This window comes from Ailuropoda melanoleuca, chromosome 4 (assembly GCF_002007445.2).
Source record: "Ailuropoda melanoleuca isolate Jingjing chromosome 4, ASM200744v2, whole genome shotgun sequence".
Taxonomy (NCBI): domain Eukaryota; kingdom Metazoa; phylum Chordata; class Mammalia; order Carnivora; family Ursidae; genus Ailuropoda; species Ailuropoda melanoleuca.
Genome location: NC_048221.1, coordinates 68297083 through 68316158, shown reverse-complemented (window position 1 = coordinate 68316158; position 19076 = coordinate 68297083). Strand labels below are relative to the sequence as shown.

Below are 19076 nucleotides of genomic sequence, written 5' to 3'. Positions count from 1 at the left end.
CTGGTTGTGGTCCACATTCCAGGCAGTGACACAAAAGTGGCTCCAGTATATGGCTTTTGTTCACCTCTGGAGTAGCAACATATGGATAACTGAATCAGTAGCATCTGGATTACAGCTTACAAGGCTGTGGTAATTTTCAGATTTAAATAATTAAAACATTTCAGATTTTTCTCTTTGATTTTTTTTCCTGAAACAGCAATGAAGAAATATTCCCTGAGAAGATGTTACTTACTTTTCACTTGGGAAATAATTTTATGCAGCATCTAATGCATATATATTAGGCTCCTTTGCCACCACCAAAGGAAGAAGAAGGGGGGAGGGGAGGAGGAGGAGAAGAAGAAGAAAAGAAAATTCATTTTTCCCCCCACAAAAGCCCTTTGATTTGCTATCGATGAACATTTATTGGAGATTTTACTTTCAGAGTGGTTAACTCTATACCCCAGCACGGCACGGTCTTAGGGAGCGGAGGACTGTTTTGTGGTTCAGGGCTTCATCCTGTGACTGGTTTCCTGTGCTTCCTAAGGAGCCACACACACACTGCAAAGAACAACAAACTGGGAGGAGAGTTAAAGCCAGGCGGCTCAGCCACTCAGTGATCTGCTCCGGAAGCAACCCTCAGTAGGGGGAAATGAAAACTGCATCTAAGTTCTGGGGATGTTTGTTTCTCATGGTGTGTTTTCTAAAGTTACACTATTCCCTGAGGAAGAAGGAGAAAACAACTCCAGTAAAGCATTCTTCAACCCCCTTTGGATTTTAAAGTAAAGCTAGGTGTCCAAGACTCCTCACAGGGGATAACAATTCCTTCTGTATGTCTACCTGGCCACAGTGTTCTCCTTAAGCCTTGGATTCACATGCAGTACGTTAGTGTCCCCATGCGCCCCAAGGCTGACCTGCTGTGCTCCTGAGAGGTCTTATGAGAGGGCTTAGCTTCCTCCTCAGAAGGGCAGAGCTGAGGCAGGAAATTCCCCTTAGAGCTTCACTCCTTCAGTGTAGTGCTTTGCCTCATGTTAAAATGCAAATGCCTTTGGAAGGGAAGCACATGAAGCTCTCTGACTCATTTACTCAGGTGGTCACTCCATGGCCAAGAGGGACTGGGCAGGAGTTGGCCACTTGTGATACACATTTTCTTATAAGGTCTCCTCATTCTCTTTCCAGAACCCATTTATAAAAGGGATGCAGATCCTAGGTATTCTCAGGGTAGAGGACACCCCTCAAAATCTAGATGAGGACAAAGATAGTGAAGGTCAGCAAATACTCCAGGCTGGCCCTGTCCTTTTCACCAAGTTTTAAAGGGAGTTGAATTATTTACAGAGACAGTTTGCAAATGTTCTGGTCTTATATTTAGGTATCCTAGAGAGAGGAAAGGTCAAATCATACAAGATACTGTAAGTCTTATCTTGATTACAGCGATCACAGACTTTAGTTGGTCTTAAAGACAAAACATGGACAGAGAAGCATGTTGGAGCTGCTGGCTGTCAGCAGTTCAATGATTTGGGGCAGAAAAAAAAATATTTAGTAGTGGTTTCAAAAGATTTGGAGCCAAAGACTAGTTCTAGTTAAGTTGTAGAAATGTGTGGAAAATTTTAAAGCATCAAACATTTAGTAGCTTCACTTCCACAAATGCAAACCTGAAAACATGACTTCAAAATTAAATAATAAATGAAGGGAGGGTGGCACCATTTTGGATCCTGTTCTACATCACCTGGTAATTGAATCTGACACGGAAATGAATTGGATTCTCTGAATTTTAGAAACAAGGCAAAATCAAATTACCCAGTGGACAGCATCCCCACTGCCAGTATCATTGCCCATCTGACTTCCCCACTGAGACTCACATACAACAATTCTCATGCACCTAAACTTAGAGATATGTTGCCTTATTTATTGCTAGCATTTTTGTTTTCACTCTCTACCCCTTCTGACTCTTGTCCTCCATAGATTTCTTTGCAAAATAAGTAAGAGAAGGACAAATACCCTATGATTTCACTCATATGTGGAATTTAAGAAACAACAGATGAACACAGGGGAAGGGAAGGAAAAATAAAGTAAGACAAAAGTTGAGAGGGAGGCAAACATAAGAGATGCTGAAGTCTAGGAAATAAATTGAAGGCTGCTGGAGTGGGAAGTGGGGTAAGGGATAATTGGGTAATAGGCATTAAGGAGGGCACCAGATGTGATGAACACTGGGTGTTACATGCAACTGATGAATCACTAAATTCCCCCTGTGAAACTAATACATAAAGAGGGAAAAAACCCCAAGAAACTCAATGACCTGTTTGTATTTCAGGTATGCATAGGTGAAGGCATGCCAGGAAAAGAACAGGGCTGTACAGTGTCTCTAAAGTCTTTGACAAGATTCAAAAATTGTGGCACATTTTCTTTCTGGAAAGGTGCTGTCAACTTGTGGCTGAAGGGATGGTGTGTCTAGCTACCATTGTTGATATCCTTCCATCCTGGCAAACCTATGCTCTATTTCTATGAGCAATGGAATGAACCATTGTACTAAAGCTGGCCCCATAGGTTTGTTTTCCCATGGCTACTCTACTTAATCTGTGGTGTAGCTGAATTGATTTTCAGTGACATGAATGAATCATTGCGTGTACAGTGAATAGTTCTTTCCATAAAGCTACATGTTGTGGAAATAATCAGAAATGAATTATTGCCAGTAGTAGTAACAGTTGGACACAAAAGCAGAGTGAATGTGTTGCATATACAAAGCTCTCTAGTACTGTAATGGTCCTATGAACCCATAGGTATATGGTGATTTGAAAGTTGTTGATACTTTTCAGCCACTTAGACATTTTCTTAGGTGGCGTTTCCACTGTGTGAAAAATGAACGTGATAGTACTCTGTGTTGCTACTGTTCATTGTTGTTGCCCATGCAGGGAATGTCTTCACAGAGTGAATGGTGGTTCTATATTGGATGAATTGGGAAGTGAGTGACAACTATAGAGAAAAAAGAGCTCTCTGATGATTTCGGGCCATTGACTTCAGATTTGTACCTATGAAAATGTAGAAAAATTTTATCAGCTTCTGGTGAGGATATTGAGAAAACAAATATTTGGAATCTAGAGACAGAGGGCTAGTTAAATGGTGTGATTATACTTATTTAGAATTTTTAAAGGAATTTTAAATATGTCTAGGCATAGATTCTAGTAAGTGGTTTGTCTGTTATATTGATGAAATCTGAAGGGGAGGTTGCCTTTCTGGGATCAACGTGGACATCTTTTTAGAAGTCGGTGTTATCCATCTGGAGGTGGAGAGGCTGTCTGGTGACCTCCATGGTTGCTTGGTCTGTGATGTGGACACTGGTGGTGTGAAGCAAGGTGGCTTTGTCAGTTAAGCTGTATGTAGAGGTGAGGTTTTTGCAAGAGCTGATTCAACCTGGCATGTTCCAGATTCTAAATTCTATCAGCAGCGAGAAGAATACTTTGCATGGAGTCTTCCACTGAGGAAATGATTGTAGGAAACTGTGGTGTGGGCATCTCTTTGGAGTATTATGATGGTATTATGATGGAATATTGTGCTACAGACATTCACGGTTCTGGTGGTTGCAATCCCCTTATGTTATAAAAACTGCAAACAAAAATATCATGCTAGTGTCCCTGTCTTTGTATATACATGGTCTGACAGTTTCTCCAGTAATGCAGAAAAAGGTCTGGTAAGGCCTAGATTCTTCTGGACAGACATATGGAATTAGAAGTTGTTAGAGGTCATTTACTTTGTACCATCTCTTTGCTTATGCAAAAATTGAAGCCCAAAAAGTTAAGAGATTACCCAAAGTCACAAAGCCAGCTAGGCAGAGATTGGTCCTATTTCTCCTGTCTGATGGTCCAGTCTCTGCCCTTTGGGGCCATTTCAGACTGCAGTAGGTCATTCTAAATCTCCTGTGGGAAGGACTACTTAGGTTTCTCTTCTGGCTGAAAGCCCAGGAACAAACAGGTAATAGTCACAATCCACTGGGATGTTGGGCCATTCTCTTTGAGATAATAACTGCATCAGTAAAAATAGAAATTACATGAGGATGGACTCCAGCAAAATCTGTTGAAAATGGAGCATCATAAACAGAAGGGTGGTATTCAGCTTATATTTGGTACCCATGGCTGCATAGGTGTGAAGTCTTGTTAATATCCCATAGTTCCTTCAAGAGACCTTAACCCTTTGGTTCATACTTTTGAGGCTCTGGCTCTGATTTCCTTTCCCCTGAAATGAACCGTACTCCCACTTCTTTTGATGAACCAAAAAGCATCTCTAAACAGATCCAAATGATAGATGGCTGCAACAGAATCCAGTAACATCACGGCACCAGGGAAATGAGCCCACTTATTTCCAGAGCCCAAACTGTACTAAACACAAATAATGACCCAAGAGCAAATTGTGTTCAGACTATCTGAAGTTATTTAAAGGTTTATAGTCAATTGTTTCATAAATTAGAGGCTTCATTAACTGAAGACCTGTATATGGATTCATATGCATTGAATACTTTATTTGAGATCAGCTATAGCATTGCAAAAAAGTAACATCCAAAAGCATGTGGAAGCACTTTATATTCACTTTGTATCATGGAGGAGGGGGCATTTGATGGTCTGTGAAAAGAAGCTAGAGAATGATGTCATGGGGGCGCTCTGATTAGGATGGAAGATGGATTTATTTGAAAACCCAAGAATTAATAAGTTAATGGTCAGGAAATTTTTTTTAATGAAAAAAAAGGAAAAATCTCCAATTTCCACAATGTAGTGATTTGAAGAAAAAGATCTGATTTTCATACTGTAAAATTTACCTACTTCAATTCACTGATTTTTAGTAAAACTGACAGTGCTGTGAACCACCACCAAAATCCAGAGTCAGAGCATTTCCGTCACCCCAGAAAGATCCCTCATGCCCATTTGCAGTCAATCTCTATTTGCACCCTTAGCCCCATGTAACTACTAGTTAATTTCTATCTCTATAAATTTGCTTTTTCTATCTCTATAAATTTACTTTCATATATAAGTGGCTGAATGATATTTCATTGTATGGATATATGACATTTAGTTTATCCATTTCCCCAGTTAATGGACATTTGGATTATTTCCACTTGTTCATTGTTGTGAATAATACTGATATGAATACATAAAAGTCTCTGTGTGATATTAGTTTTCATTTTTCTTGGCTAGATATCTAATAGTAATATTTCTGGGACATATGGTAAGTTTATGTTTAATTTTTAAAGAAATTGCAAAAATTTTTCCCGAAGTATTGAAAATCAATTGACCATAAATGTAGAGATTTGTTTCCAGACTCTCAATACTGTTCCATTGATCATATGACTATCCTTATGTCAGTACTGCACTTTCTTGATAAGTTTTGAAAACAAGAAGTATAAATCCTACAAATTTATTCTTTTTCCACATTGTTTTGGCACTTTTAGTTTCAGTATCTTAGTTTCTACAAAAACCCCACAAAACAAAAAACTTATTGAGATTTTGATATGTATGAATTATATTGGATCTGTACATCTGTTTGGGGAAAATGGCTGTATTAACAATATCAAGGTTTCTAATCCATTAACATGGCATGTCACTCATTAGATCTTAGTTTCTTTTAGCAGTGTTTTATAGTTTTCAGTGTATAGGTCTCACTTATTTTGATAAATTTTTTCCTAAATATTCTATTATTTTTGACTCTGTTATAAATGGAATTCTTCACATTATTTTCAGATTGCTCATAGCTGGTACATAGAAATACAATTAATTTTTTTTCTTGCTCTATTTGTCTTGTATCATGACATCCTGCTGAACTTGTTAATTAATTCTAGTAATTGTTGGGTGGATTCTTTGGAGTTTTCCACATGGAAGATCATATCATTCATAAATAAAGATAATTTTATTTATTCTTTTCCAATCTGGATGACTCTGTTTTTTTCTTGCCTGATTGCACTGGCTGGAACCTCAAGTACAATGTATAGGAGTGGCAGAGTACCTTTCCTTGTTTCTGCTCTTAAGGAGAAGTCATTCGGTCTTTCACCATTAAGGATCATGTTTGATGTAGGCTTTTCCTAGATCCTTTTTGCCAAGTTGAGGAAGTTCCCTTCTATTCCTAGTTTGTTGAGAGTCTTTATCATGAAAGGGTGTTGGATTCTGTCAAGTGCTCTTTCTCCATGCATTAAAATAATACAGTAAATTGTCCTTTGTTCTGGTAATATGGTGTATCATATTGATTTGTGGATGTTAAATCAGCTTTGCATTCCTGGGATACTTAGTTGATGTGTACAATCCTTGTATATTGCTGGATTTATTTGCAAACATATTTTTGCATCTATATTCATGAGGAATATAGGTCTGTACTTTCCTTTTCTTGTATCTTTGTCTGGTTTGGTATTGGAGTAATACATGGCCTTTCCTTCTCTAATGTAAGTGATCTTCCCAGTAATTTCTGGTTTCCTGGGGTTCCTCTTCCAGCATTTGTCCTCACATTTATTGGGAATTAAAAATAATGACTGTTCTGGATGATGCAATGGAGGATTTGGGATTTTAGAGAGAGTGGAGGGTGGCGGGGATTGGGTCTTTCTATTAATGATCAGTTCAACAAGCATAGAAAATAAGATTTTAGAGTTAGACTCTACAAATCAAAATGATGTTACCAGTTTCTTCATGTAGTGGACACAACGTGACATTCATTTCAAGCCTTGACTCATAGGGTACCATTTGGAAATTATAGAGCGGTCCTTTCCTTTGCTTTTTCTGAAATTACCTGGGGGTAAAGTCTTCCCAGAGAGATTATAACTGAGCTGGGCTTTGGACAGATTATTTGAACAGGAAGGACCTTGCTCATTTTTAAAAATCGTTTTCCTCTGTGTTCTTCAGATTGAATCATTTCTGTTGATTCGTTTTCAAGTTTCTTTCTTCTGTCGTATCAGTTCTGTTATTGAGCCCTTTCAGATATTGTGTTTTTCACTTCTAAGATTTTCATTTCTTTTTATAGTTTGTATTTCTCTGCTGAAAAAAACTACCTTACCATTCATTTCAAGAGTATTCAACCACATGGACCGTAGTTATAATTGCTGATTTAAAGTCTTTACCTTATTATTCTGACACCTGGGTCGTCTCACTATTGTGATCTGTCGATCGCCTTTTAACTTGGGAATTGATCATATTTGCTTGCTTTTTTAAAGTATGTTGTATTTTGGATTGTATACTGGATATATTGAATACAATGTTTTAAGACCCTGTACCCTATTACATTCTCTGGAAGAGGTTCACTTTTTTCCTGTTTTAACAAAATTTAATTAAGTCTAGGCTGCAAATTCTGTCTCACTTTTTATGGTCATTGGTTCCCATATATTAGTTCACATATCAGTTTTAAAAGCCTATTCTTAATAACATAGAATGTATTGCAGAGTGATTATCAACGTATATGGATGATCTGTAATTTTCGATAGTGCGTTTCTCAGTAGAGAATCCCAAGCTATCCTGTATCTGTGATTTTCACTGTGTTGATTTTTTAAATCAATTATTAATGTTTTATATTTTTTAGCAACAGAAACTTCAAGGAAATCCAACAAAGAAAACCAAATCAAAAAAATTGGATCCCCTCAAAGGCCAGAAAGTTATTGCAAGATGTGATGAAAATGGCTTTTACTTTCCAGGTAGATATTTTGTAAGACTCCTTTGTTAAATAATATGATATCAGGGACCCAAGGTTCTCAAACTGTGCTTTCCTCAGAACACTGGCATTTCATGAGCTGTACTAAGGAATTGCACTTCTAAAATGAAATGATGGGGTTTCTACCTACGTTTGTGAGGTGAAATAGCCAGAAAATGTATTTATTTTAATCTTTAATTTGTTTAGTAAAAAAATTTTACTATACATCTACTATGTTCTATGAATGTAATATTCCTTAAGTGCTGGTCAAGTGTAGACCAGCAGATGAAAATTATTGTCTCTGTGGAACTTACATTCTAGTGAGGGAGACAGACAAGCAAGCAAATACATACAATATGTAGTGTGTCAGATACAGTGTTGTAGAGAAAAATCAAGCTACAAAGGGAATTGAGAGTGTCAAGGTAAAGACTGAAATGTTAAATATGGTGGCTGATGAAGAACTTCTTGGGAAGGTGATGTGTGAATAAGACCTGAGGAGGAGCAAGTTGTGAAATTATCTGGGGGAAGAAGTTCTTTTTTTTTTTCTAAGATTCATTTATTTTGAGAGTGAGAGAATGTGAGTACAAGCAGGGAGGTGGGAAGGGCAGAGTGAGAGGGAGAGAGAGACTCCTCAAGCAGACCCCCCACTGAACACAGAGCCCGACGTGGGGCTTGATCCCAGGACCCCAAGATCATGACCTGAGCCGAAATCAAGAGTTGGATGCTTAACCTACTGAGCCACCAAGGTGCCCCTGGGGGAAGAGTTCTTAGCAGAGGGAACAGCAGTACAGAGTCCTGAGGCTGGAGTACATATGGCTGTTGGTGGAAGAGGCCAGTGTGGCTGGACCTGAGAGATTTTTCCCAAGAGTTTTTGGGATATGAGATACTGAAGGAACTAGCCAGGTGCAGTTCAAGTGAGAGCTTTGTGGACAGTAAAAATAATATGTATCTAGAGGTAGAGACAAACATTTTCTATCTGGAGAAATAAAACAGATTATGGCTGGAACCTAGAATGCAAAGAAATGGTAGAAAATAATAAAGGTCTTCAGAGAAGGAGGTATAGGGCCATTCATAAAAGGTCATGTTAAGAAGTTCGGACTTTATCAGGAAACCACACAGAAAACAGGGAAAAACATAATCACTCTTGAAGTTCACAGAAGCTCTCTCCCCTTGTTGTGTGAAGAGTGTTTACAGAGTGGGTTGGAATGTCCTTCAGGTCCCTGGCTTGGGCCATATGGTAGATAGTTGTACGTGCAGGAGATGTTGGTATGCACAGGAAGATAATGATGTGTGTGGGGCATGATGAATTGTAGGTACACTACTTCTCTGTTGATGTCTTAAAAATCTCTGTCTCCAGACAGCTTTCCTCTTGAGACTCTAGACCCCTATCTCTAATTGCTTCCAATTGCTAAAGTTGTCAGAAAAGCAATTTTCTAGAGTCTCAGGAGGAAATCTGTCTGGAGATAGAGATTTTTGAGACATCAACACAGAAGTGTCATTGATATGGGAAGGGCCTGTAGGGAAAAGAGAGCTTAGGGAGAGAGCCCTGAGGAAGAGCCCTGGTGAAGAGAGATGATACCGTAGAAACGTAGCCGGTCTTGCGTAGGCATTATCTGTCAATCACCAGTTAAAAGAATCATTCTTTATTAATTAAATTTCATTGAATCTTATTTTAAGTAGGAAAAAAATACGTCAGAAGTTTTGGTTTCCAGCAGGCATATGTGGAGAACTGACAGCTAGGACATTTTCTTTGAAATTCACTAGATGTGCTTTGGAGCTGACTGGATGAGAGTAATTAAATATGGATTGGAGCATTCGAGATGAGCTCATAGGCCAAGGCACAAAACTCTTCTTTGCAAGAGCAGGGCCAAAAACCTTTCCTTTCTCTGGGACCCAGGTTTTCTGGGCAGTAATTATGGGGGGGGGCATCCCTGCTTGATTTTCTGAATTGGAGCCCCAGAGAGGGGTCTGAAGCTAATTTGGCCGTTGAATGGAAATGCAGGAAAGGACTGGCTTCCAAATGGCTGCATTAGGGCTTGGGATTAGTTTGCTGGCCAGGGTCCTGGAAAAAAGTGGAACGGCTCAAACTTTTCTTCACACCATTCTCTTGTGCTAAGAAATGCCAAAGACCTGCTGCCAGTCTGGGGAAGTCGAGGAAGCAGGTGCACCATGGCCACATGCAATTCCTGAGATCATGTCAGCAATCATTATTGCCCTGTTTTGTTTTTGTTTTTGTTTTTTCTCTAAATATGCAGTTGGAGGCAGAGAGTGCACACTACCAACAGTTGGGATCTGGCTATTTGAGAATTTTTAATTTGTGGCTGTGATTAAACTCACATCTGTGTGGAGGAAATACACATTTGAATTTAGTCATATAATCAGTAATTCAGATTAGTGGCTAGTTAGTAAATACTGACTCAGACAAATTAAGTGATCATGCCTGTGTTCCTGGATGTACTTCATTTTTGTTCCCTTTTCCTCCCTAAAGTCAGTGAATCTTTGATTGGGAATTTCAACCCAACTCATAGAGTTATTTTTTATAAAAAATAATTTCAAACTTACAGGAAAGTTGCAAGAATAATAAAACTTTTGTATACTCTTTACCCAGATTTGCCAATGATTAACTTTTGTCATGTTTGTTTTACCACATTTATCATTTTATTTTATTCTCTTTCTCTCTACTCACCTCACACATACACAGTATTTTTTCTGAACTATTTGAGAGTAGATAACATCATCATGCCCCTTTACTCCTTAATGCATCAGTCTCTATTCTCAAGAACAAAGGTATTCTCTTAACATATTCATAATAAAGCTATAAGATCTGGGGAATTTAACATTATTATACTTCTGTTTATCTGTATATCTCAATTTTGTTAATTGTTTCAATAGTGACTTTGTGGTTTTTGTCTCTAGAAAAGGCTGAGTCCGGAATCATGTTAACATTGAGTTAACATGTCTCCTTATCTAGAATTATATTCTAGCTTTTCCTATCATTTCTCATGATACTGATGTTATTTAAGAGTAAGATCAGTTACTTTACAGAATGTTCCTCAGTTAGCTCAGGCCCCGAGTGTGCATTCCTGGACAGTTTGCTGCCTAAGTGATGGCGTGGTGTCATGTCCCTCTCAGGGCATCCCATCCAGAGGCACATGATGTCCATCGGCCTTGTTAGTGACACCACTTGAGATCACCTGGTCGCTGTGAATTACTGTTTTCTCCCTTGTAAAAAGGAAGGCCCCATAGAGACTTGTGGAGCACAGCATAACAGTCATCGGTGACACCTTTTTTTGACAACTTTTGTTTGGAGCCTGCTAAACGTTTCTAATGAAAAATATCTGGCTTTGAAATGTACCTCAGTGGTAGGTGGCTTTGGATTAATTGGATCAGAGTGTCTCTCGCTTCAGGCCAGGTCCACACTGGAGCAGAGCTAGCCTGGTTGTTGCTCCCATCGTTGGCAGTCAGGCAGGGATTTCTGTATGGCTGACTTTCTTCCGGGGTCAGTGTGGAATATCTGGATAAGGAATGACTGCGTTCTTCAGAATGGAAGCGACAAACCCATAGTCTGGCTCATTAGGATGCAGAAAGGCAGGGAGGAAGACACATTTCAAAACATTATTTTAAGTCATGATTTGCGGGAATCAGGTCCTCCTTCCTGTTCTTCAGTGAAAGGAAGCATTTACTTCAGGAAATCCATGATGATGAAAAGTCTGAGTTGCAAAATTTCTGCACTATGCCACAGAAACAAGTTACAGTGGAAGAAGAAGGCAGGTGGCCGAGGCGGGGGAGGAGGAACTGAATACCTGCTCAGGTGTCAGAAAATCCCAAGTTTTTATTTATTTGAAGTCTGCCTTTTCCTCTACTAGCTACGTGACTAGAATCACTGAGGTTCTCTGAGCCTCAGTTTCTTTATCCTCCCGAATGACATTAAAACAATTAGAGCCCCCATAAGATTGTTGTGTAGATTAAATATGGTCATGTACAGTATTTTCTAAATTGGAGAGTGTGAATTGCATGTAAAGAGTTTTTCTCTCATCCCATGTGAGAGCTTTTCTTGAGAGAGAGAAACAACTCATGTCCTCTGCTGGGGGTCAAGGGAGGTGCTTGCAATTCAAAAACTTAAACAGCCGTTTAAAAACCTTAACAGCAATTCAAAGAGGCAAAAATTAGCGCAGAGAGGCTAGAAAGGAAACCTCTGAGGCTGAAGGAAGGAGAGAATATGATGAGTAGATGTGCAAGATCACCTTCAGTGGAGTGGGGCAGGTGGAGGGGCTGCTTTTGGTGAAGCAGAGCTAAAGCCTTCTGCGGGAGATGGAATTTCAGCTGGCTGTGCATTTCAGAAACTTATAACCAGAGGCAAAAGCTCCAGTCTGCAGCCTGAGAAATTCCTGTTTGGAGTAAAGATTGAGAACCATTCCTACATCTTTCATGAAACGAACTGACCTACCTACTTGGAGAATTTCTGCAGTCTTCAACCACCGAGAATGGGCCACATTTTTGCTGAGGGGCTCAACAGGGGCGCATTCCCTTTTCTCCAGCCTGAGTACAGGAGAGCCCTCTGGCTGAGGCGGGGGGCCCAGCTTGTACCCAAGGAAGGTGACTAGGATTGCCAAGCCTCCACTGGGAGGAAGCCCAGGCCCCCGAATTGGTTCCTGGAGACATTTCAGAGCCAGGAGACACAGTCTCGCCTCTCTGGGGTTGAGGACAAAGAGAAACTGCAGCATAAGGGAAAACAAAATTCGATGCTGATCTTGAATCAGGACTTAAATGGTAGCAACTCCTGAATTAGGTGGAGAAGGAGCAACGGCAGAGGCTGAGCCATGACTCGACAGGCCCACTCGTGGTCCTCCAGCTTCCAGACCCCAGCCAACCAGGCTGTCCACACAGTGAGGCTGTTCTGACATTGGGCGGGGAGACACGGCAGTAATTTCTGCAGGTGAGCGAAGGCCCACTTCCACAGAGCTTGTACAGAGAAGAAAACAATGGAAGGAACTAAAAAGAGGTTGTAACAAACCAAAAAGTCGAGATCTAATCATGTGGAGCAGGGGTTGGCAGGGTTTTTCTGTAAAAGACGCATAGCATATGGTTTAGACTTCGTGGCGATCCAGTCTCTGTCACAGCTACTCCACTTAGGCAAACACCTGAAACCCTGCCTCGCAGGGGTATGAGTAGACTCTGCTAAGTCCCAAAGGCTGAGAATTTGAGGAGGATCACCCTGGCCTGTGTGGCCATCGTGGCAGCCCAGGACCTTTGCTGTGAACCCGGGAGGGGGTGTGGGGCTCACCAGTGTGTGGGATGTGAGCATTGTCCTCAATTAGCAGTGGTTCTTCACTGCCTCCCTAATAGGAATTCCTTCTAAAAAGCAGTGTTTGTCTTTCTAATTAAAAGGATAAAGTCAGTTTATGGGAGCAAATATGTGAATCATATATAAAGAATATTTCAAAAACCAAATTGAACATTTTAATCCAATGAGAAAACACACACCAGTGGAATGGTTTTCTCTTGTTGTGTGTACATGTGCGTTAAAAAAAAAAAAAAAACAAACCCAGAAACAAAAAAAAAAAAAAAAAAAAAAAAAAAACAACCAAAAACCCATTTAAAACAAGAGACATGAACTCAAGATGAAATCACCAGCCATTTCTTTGCCACATCAGAGGCCATGGGACTTTGCCAAGATAAGCGTGTGAGCTGGGGCAGCAGTGCCAGGCCCTGGTGTCCTGGGAGCCCCGGGGGGACACGCACATTTCTCTCTCGGAGTAGGAGTCTGACTGCAGCTTTACTGCCTGGGGAAGTGTCCCTGTCATAACTTCCCTTAATATTTATAATCCCTCTATGATAGGAAAATAAATCTCAAGTAGGATAAGTGATAAAACACGTGAACCTTAAAACGGGTATTTTTTTTTTCCTTCTATAATCATCCCTTTGTTCCTTTTTTTGGTAGTGCATTTTAAGGGAAACTGTGGGATGTGTTCAGCCTAGTTAGTTTTTCATTTATCTAATATTAGATGAAAAGTTGACAGTGAGCATTCCTACTTCCTTTTACTTTCACAATTTAACAACTCTGATTTTCTGTATGTGAGGAGTATAGAAGAGAAGGAAATATGGCTAAAGTAAGTAAATAAGGAAATCAGATGGTAAGAAGTACCAGGAAGAGGGTATTTGTTTCTAGGAATGATGTTCTCGTCAGAATTGCTGCTGGTGATGCCAGACAAACAAGCTTCTGCATGTTCTCTGGGCTTCTCAGCCCAGCGGGGGCTCCAGACCAGAGCTGTGCTCTTCACCACTTGGAGCCGGTCAACCCCAGTATGCATCGTACAGCATCCACTGTTACCTCCTGGAGAATTCAGAGGGGCATACTGATTTAAACAGGCAAAGTGTTATAAGTTAGCCAACAAGACAGTGCAAGCCTAGGAGAATAGGCTTATTTGTCTTCATATTATATTTTAAATTTAATTCCTTTCAGGGGTTGTGAAGAAGTGTGTGAACCCCACCCATGCACTGGTGGGTTTCAGGTACGGAGACACCAAGGTTGTGCCCACCTCGTTCATCACGCCTATCGGGGGTGCCATGCCCTGCCCACTGCTCCAGGTACCTGCTTCAGCGATCTTTTCTGGGGACCCTTTCCACCATCCCCACAGTTGTGGAGAACAGGATGGCCAGGCCACTGTTGGGCCTTTGCTGAACATCTGGTTGGGCTCCTCCAGGGAGCCTGTGTTTGGGTAGGAAAAGCAGTGACCCCTGTTCGTATGGCCCCTTGCCTGGCAACTTTTTTGCTCCACCTTGATCTGTTAACACCCTGGTAAGGTGCCTCATGACTCCATAGACTTGCTTGCATTGGCCCCTGTGGCCCTTGTCGCTTTACAGACAGTAGATGCACAGGGAAGAGACCTGCTGTAACTGCTTACGCCCTTGAAACTTTAACTGCCAAAGATTATATTAAAACCAATTTAAATAACAAGGGCAGAGGTGGAGCTTTCCTTGACCTTGTAGTTTGTTATTGCCAGACCTTGATGCCATAATGCAGTTACACCTGCACAAGCATTCCACAGGTGAGCTAGGCTGATGTGTTCTCATCTGCATATAAATCCATAAAAGCTGGGCAGCATCTGGCCCATCCTTCCCAGCCCCCAGGCCAGAGGGGAGACAGAAAGCCTCCCAGAGCTCCAGCACTGCTGTTTCTTGGACAGCAGGAGCCAGGAGGAAAAGCACCCCATGAGCACCCATAGCATTCCATGGCGGTTGTCTGTCAGCACCTCCCTGGCCAGACCCAGAGCACCCACCGGTCTGCTTTTCCCCTTACACTTGGTCCTGTCCATCTGACACGTGCCCAGCAACCTCCGTATGCCCCTTCACAAGATTTTCTTTCTGCTAGAAGCTGTCTGTTTGTAACTTTTGCCCATGGATTCCAGGTATGTGCTTTGGAACAACATTAAACAAACCTGCTGCTTTCCATTGTCTGGGTGACAGCCCATCAGATATATGAGGACACTGTTCCTGTCTCTCCCTGGTCTTTACGTGAAACAGGTTCCTTCAACCAGTCTTTGTAGGATATGGTTTCCAGACCTCTTGCCAGCTTGCTAGCTGCCCCCTCACTCCGGGATCCTTGTCAGGTGAAGAAGTGCTGCGAAAACTGGGGCTCCCCTAAACTGATTGCAGAATTCCAGCTGTGGCCCAGTGAGCCTGAGGAATTTTAAAACTATTGACTCTTTCTTAGCTGAGAAAAAACATGTATTTGAATTATAGCATCAATACTTGCTAATCACCTTGGGTATTTTAGAACAGGTTTCTATTGACATTGCTTATAAGATCTATAAGCCAAATATTTGCTATGATGTACGTTCTCATCTACAGGTTGGAGATTATGTCTTCGCCAAAATTGTGATACCCAATGGATTTGACTTCTACGTCCCTGCCATTGTCATAGCACTTCCGAATCAGGATGTGGCCGATGATAAATTCTACACAGTTTTGAAGTGTAACAACCGGAGAGTAAGTAGACTTTCATTGAGGAAAGGGCTTTCTCACTAGGTAGAAATGGGGCTTCTTTCCCCCCCGCCATTCTTCTGGACAATGCCTCGCTCTTTCCTGGCATTGCCAGATCCCCTGAAGGAGTGACTTGCCTACCTGTATCTGTTGCCACTCCTTACGGTTCGGATTCTGCCTGCTCTGCAACATGAGATCTACCCACACTGAGGTTGCCACGGTCCCCTAACTCCTTCATCGAATGGCCTTTTTGGCTCTCCTTCCGCATTTGAAAACTGGGGAGGTTCAGTCCGGTCCTTTACTGTCCTCCCCAGTTGTGACAGCACCTTTCTCTCTCTCTTCCTTCCCTGCTGCTTCTCAGCCTGCTCTGTTCCCCTCCCTGGCCTCCCTATGACTTTCCCTAAATGTTTTAGAAAGCCTCTTTATCAGTTTACAGATCTGCTGATGTCACTTGTCTGCATAATGTCCCCCGTCTCTCTCTCTCTCTCTCTCTCTCTCACACACACACACACACACAGATACGCTTCTCATCAACCTCAAGGAAAAGTCCAGCCTGACCCCAGGGTGGCCCCAGCCCCACGGAAGTCTCTCTGCTTCCTGAATAAAATACAGTGGTTTTCTCCAAGCCCCTACTCTTTCCTTCTTCCTGGACCACCCCCCATCCTCTTTCCAGAGAAACTCCTGTCACAGGAAAGACTCTGCCCAACTGTCATGTCCTGCTGAGCCCCTCAGGGTTCCTCTGCACGCTATGCTTCCTCACCAACTCCCAACCGACTTCCTTAAAGACAGGGACTATGGCCTATTCTTCTTTGCAGCCTCAGCACAGCCTCTGATGAAGAGAAGGTTCTCAAAATTGCCTTTTGAATTACTTACATGAATGACATTTCTAATGGAAATAACATTGTCTTGATGGACCATTTAATATGCCTGGAAAATAGACTAGCAAGCAAAAAGCTGGAAACAAAATACCAGTGGCTACCTTTATAAAGCACTTATTATGTGCCACAGGTACTAATCAGGTACTTTATATTGAATGCTCAAAACACTGTGAGCAGGTACAATTATTATTCCCGTTTTCAGATAAAGAAACTGAAGCAGAGAGGTTAAGTCACACACAGGGTTAAGTGGGACAGTGAGCATTTGAACCCAGCCAGTCTGGCTCCATGGCCTATATTCTGAATCTCTGTGCCCAATTGCCTAGTATACAGAATAAAAATATCCAGTTTTTGACTATAGCATGAGGCATATCCATCAGGAGAGGGGTCATGGTAAAGGAATTTGGAATTAAAGCCAAAGGGCAAAGACCATCAGAGCCAATGGCCCCAGACGCAGTTTCCAATCTGATAGAACAAGGAGAAAGGGATAACTTCTCATCAACCCAAGGGGGAAAAAAAAAGACTTTAAGAGAAAAAAGGACCTTCCTGGAGCTGTTTGGATGACAGTAAAAAGTGGTCTAGAGGACAGTGGGTGGGAAGCTTTTCTGACATGAGGCACCACTCTGGGGATATCTACTAGGCAAGAGAGGAGAAAGCAAATCAAGGGACATTTGAAGAGATGACCCTGGGCATGCCCCAGCATGTATGGAGAGATGAAGCAGTTGTTCTAGGATCCCTGAGAAAGAACATCAAAGCCCAGGAGGGACCTTGGAAATTACACAGGGCAGTCAGGCCCTGGAGACCAGAGCGACATGGTCGGGGGTGAGACACTAAAGCCAGTTCTGGTAGAGATTCACGGGGGTGAAGGTGACACATTTGGCAGGGGGTGGTAGTTATAGTTGCTGAGTCTAAGAGAGATGGGCAAGGCTGAAGTAAAGGTAGATAGGACGGTGGTTCTGTGGAGGGATGTGAGGGTGTGCGTGAGCAGCCACGTGTATCTTACGTGGATGGCCTCACATGTGATCCAGGATACGGAGAAATGACCAGGAGGACTTTCGATGACTTTTACTCGGCATATAATTATCAAACCAGACTCATCTGTCTGTCCTCTTAAGTGTCATCCTGAATAGGATAATGGCTAGCAGCTATTACAATGGATCGAGCTAAAATAAAATTACATCTAAATTGTGGACATTTCTGATTTAAGTTGCGTGAACTCTTGTTGTATTATTACAGGAATTTTGCCCTCGGAGTGCACTTATTAAGATCAGCCAAAACAAGTATGCTCTCTCTTGCTCTCATATAAAATCACCCCCAATTCAGGAGGATCCAAAAGCGTAAGTAGACCCAACTTTTTATACTCTGTGAACTTTATATCTTTGCACCTTTAATCTGTTTCTGAATTGGGATTCATGACCTTTAAATACTTGGGGAGAAAAGCAGAGGTGGAGGACCTCCTGCTTAATGTGTAGTTCTATGATTATTATTCCTTCAACATCACACCTCTTACTTGCTGGTTATTTGTCTGTCTGGTTCTAATCCCAAATGCAACATTATTTTACTGACTCCTCAGAAAAACATTCAATCCTGTCATGAACTTGAAGGAATTGTTCCCCTTTTACTTGTAAGGGTTCAAGGGCTTCTAATGAAGTCTCACCATAAAGCAAAAGTTAGATTCAGTTGCATTTGGCACCAATCAACTGGCTGTTTCTTCCCTTGCTGGGGAGTGAGAATGAGGTGTTGGCCCTGGCTTGCCTGTGCCCAGGTGAGAGTGAGTGGGTGGGTGGGTGGGTGGTGGTTTCCAGGGACTACAGTGGGTTGAATACATTTTCATCTGGGGAAGTGGGATTGCTAAAACCTGGACAGGGATATTAAAGCAAAGTCAGTAAGAAGCAGCTGAGGCCTAGAAAGCAGGCAAAAACTGAAGTCCATGGAGCCAATGGGGGGCATCACAGCTGGAGTCAGAGCTATGACCTTGGAGGTGAAGGTGGATTTTGAGCAAGGGTGGGGGACAGGAACCTGGAACTACCCTCCAACTTCACTTGGAGTTTGTAGGTTGTCTTGGGTGCCAGCCTTCATTCACCTGATGGCATCACCTTGCACTTCATAAGCAGAAACCATCAGACATTCCCTCCTTTACTTCTCCCCCACAGCCCCGGGCTTGTAGAAACCTTCATCTTTCCCCCTGATGTCAAAGTACCTTCTCTTATCCAAGGCTGACCTGCTTACCAGGTTCCAGAGCCTGTCCCCACTACCTGATTCTTGCTCCATCAGTTATCCTGGATTCTCTCCTATCTCCCTGGCTCTTCTCCTGATTCCTTCACCCAGCAAAAACCCAAGTTTGCCTCCACTGTTTACACACATGCAGAAATGCATGCACGCACACCCCCAGTCCTAAATCCATCCAGTTTCCTTGGTTCGGCAGTGCGATCTGGCGTCCTCCCTCCCTCCCTTCATGCCAGCACTGTATGTGGGCAGTCTCATTAGCTGATGTCTCCCCTTTCTTGCCTTCTCTTCCCTCCCTGAGGAGCCTTGGGTATTGGCTTCCCCCCTTACCCCTGTGTGAAGTTGTTCCCACAGGGGCCACTCAAGACC

General features: G+C 42.0%; 1 protein-coding gene across 1 annotated transcript in view; it reads left to right on the top strand.

The window, feature by feature from the left end:
- The window catches only part of VWA3B (von Willebrand factor A domain containing 3B), a 223810-nt gene that overhangs the window by 194555 nt on the left and 10179 nt on the right, over nt 1–19076 (top strand). Inside the window, exons 23-26 of the mRNA XM_034657268.1 lie at nt 7516–7627; nt 14087–14211; nt 15475–15612; nt 17718–17818. Of these exons, the coding sequence (XP_034513159.1) occupies nt 7516–7627; nt 14087–14211; nt 15475–15612; nt 17718–17818 (476 nt within the window). The remainder of the gene's footprint in view (nt 1–7515; nt 7628–14086; nt 14212–15474; nt 15613–17717; nt 17819–19076) is intronic.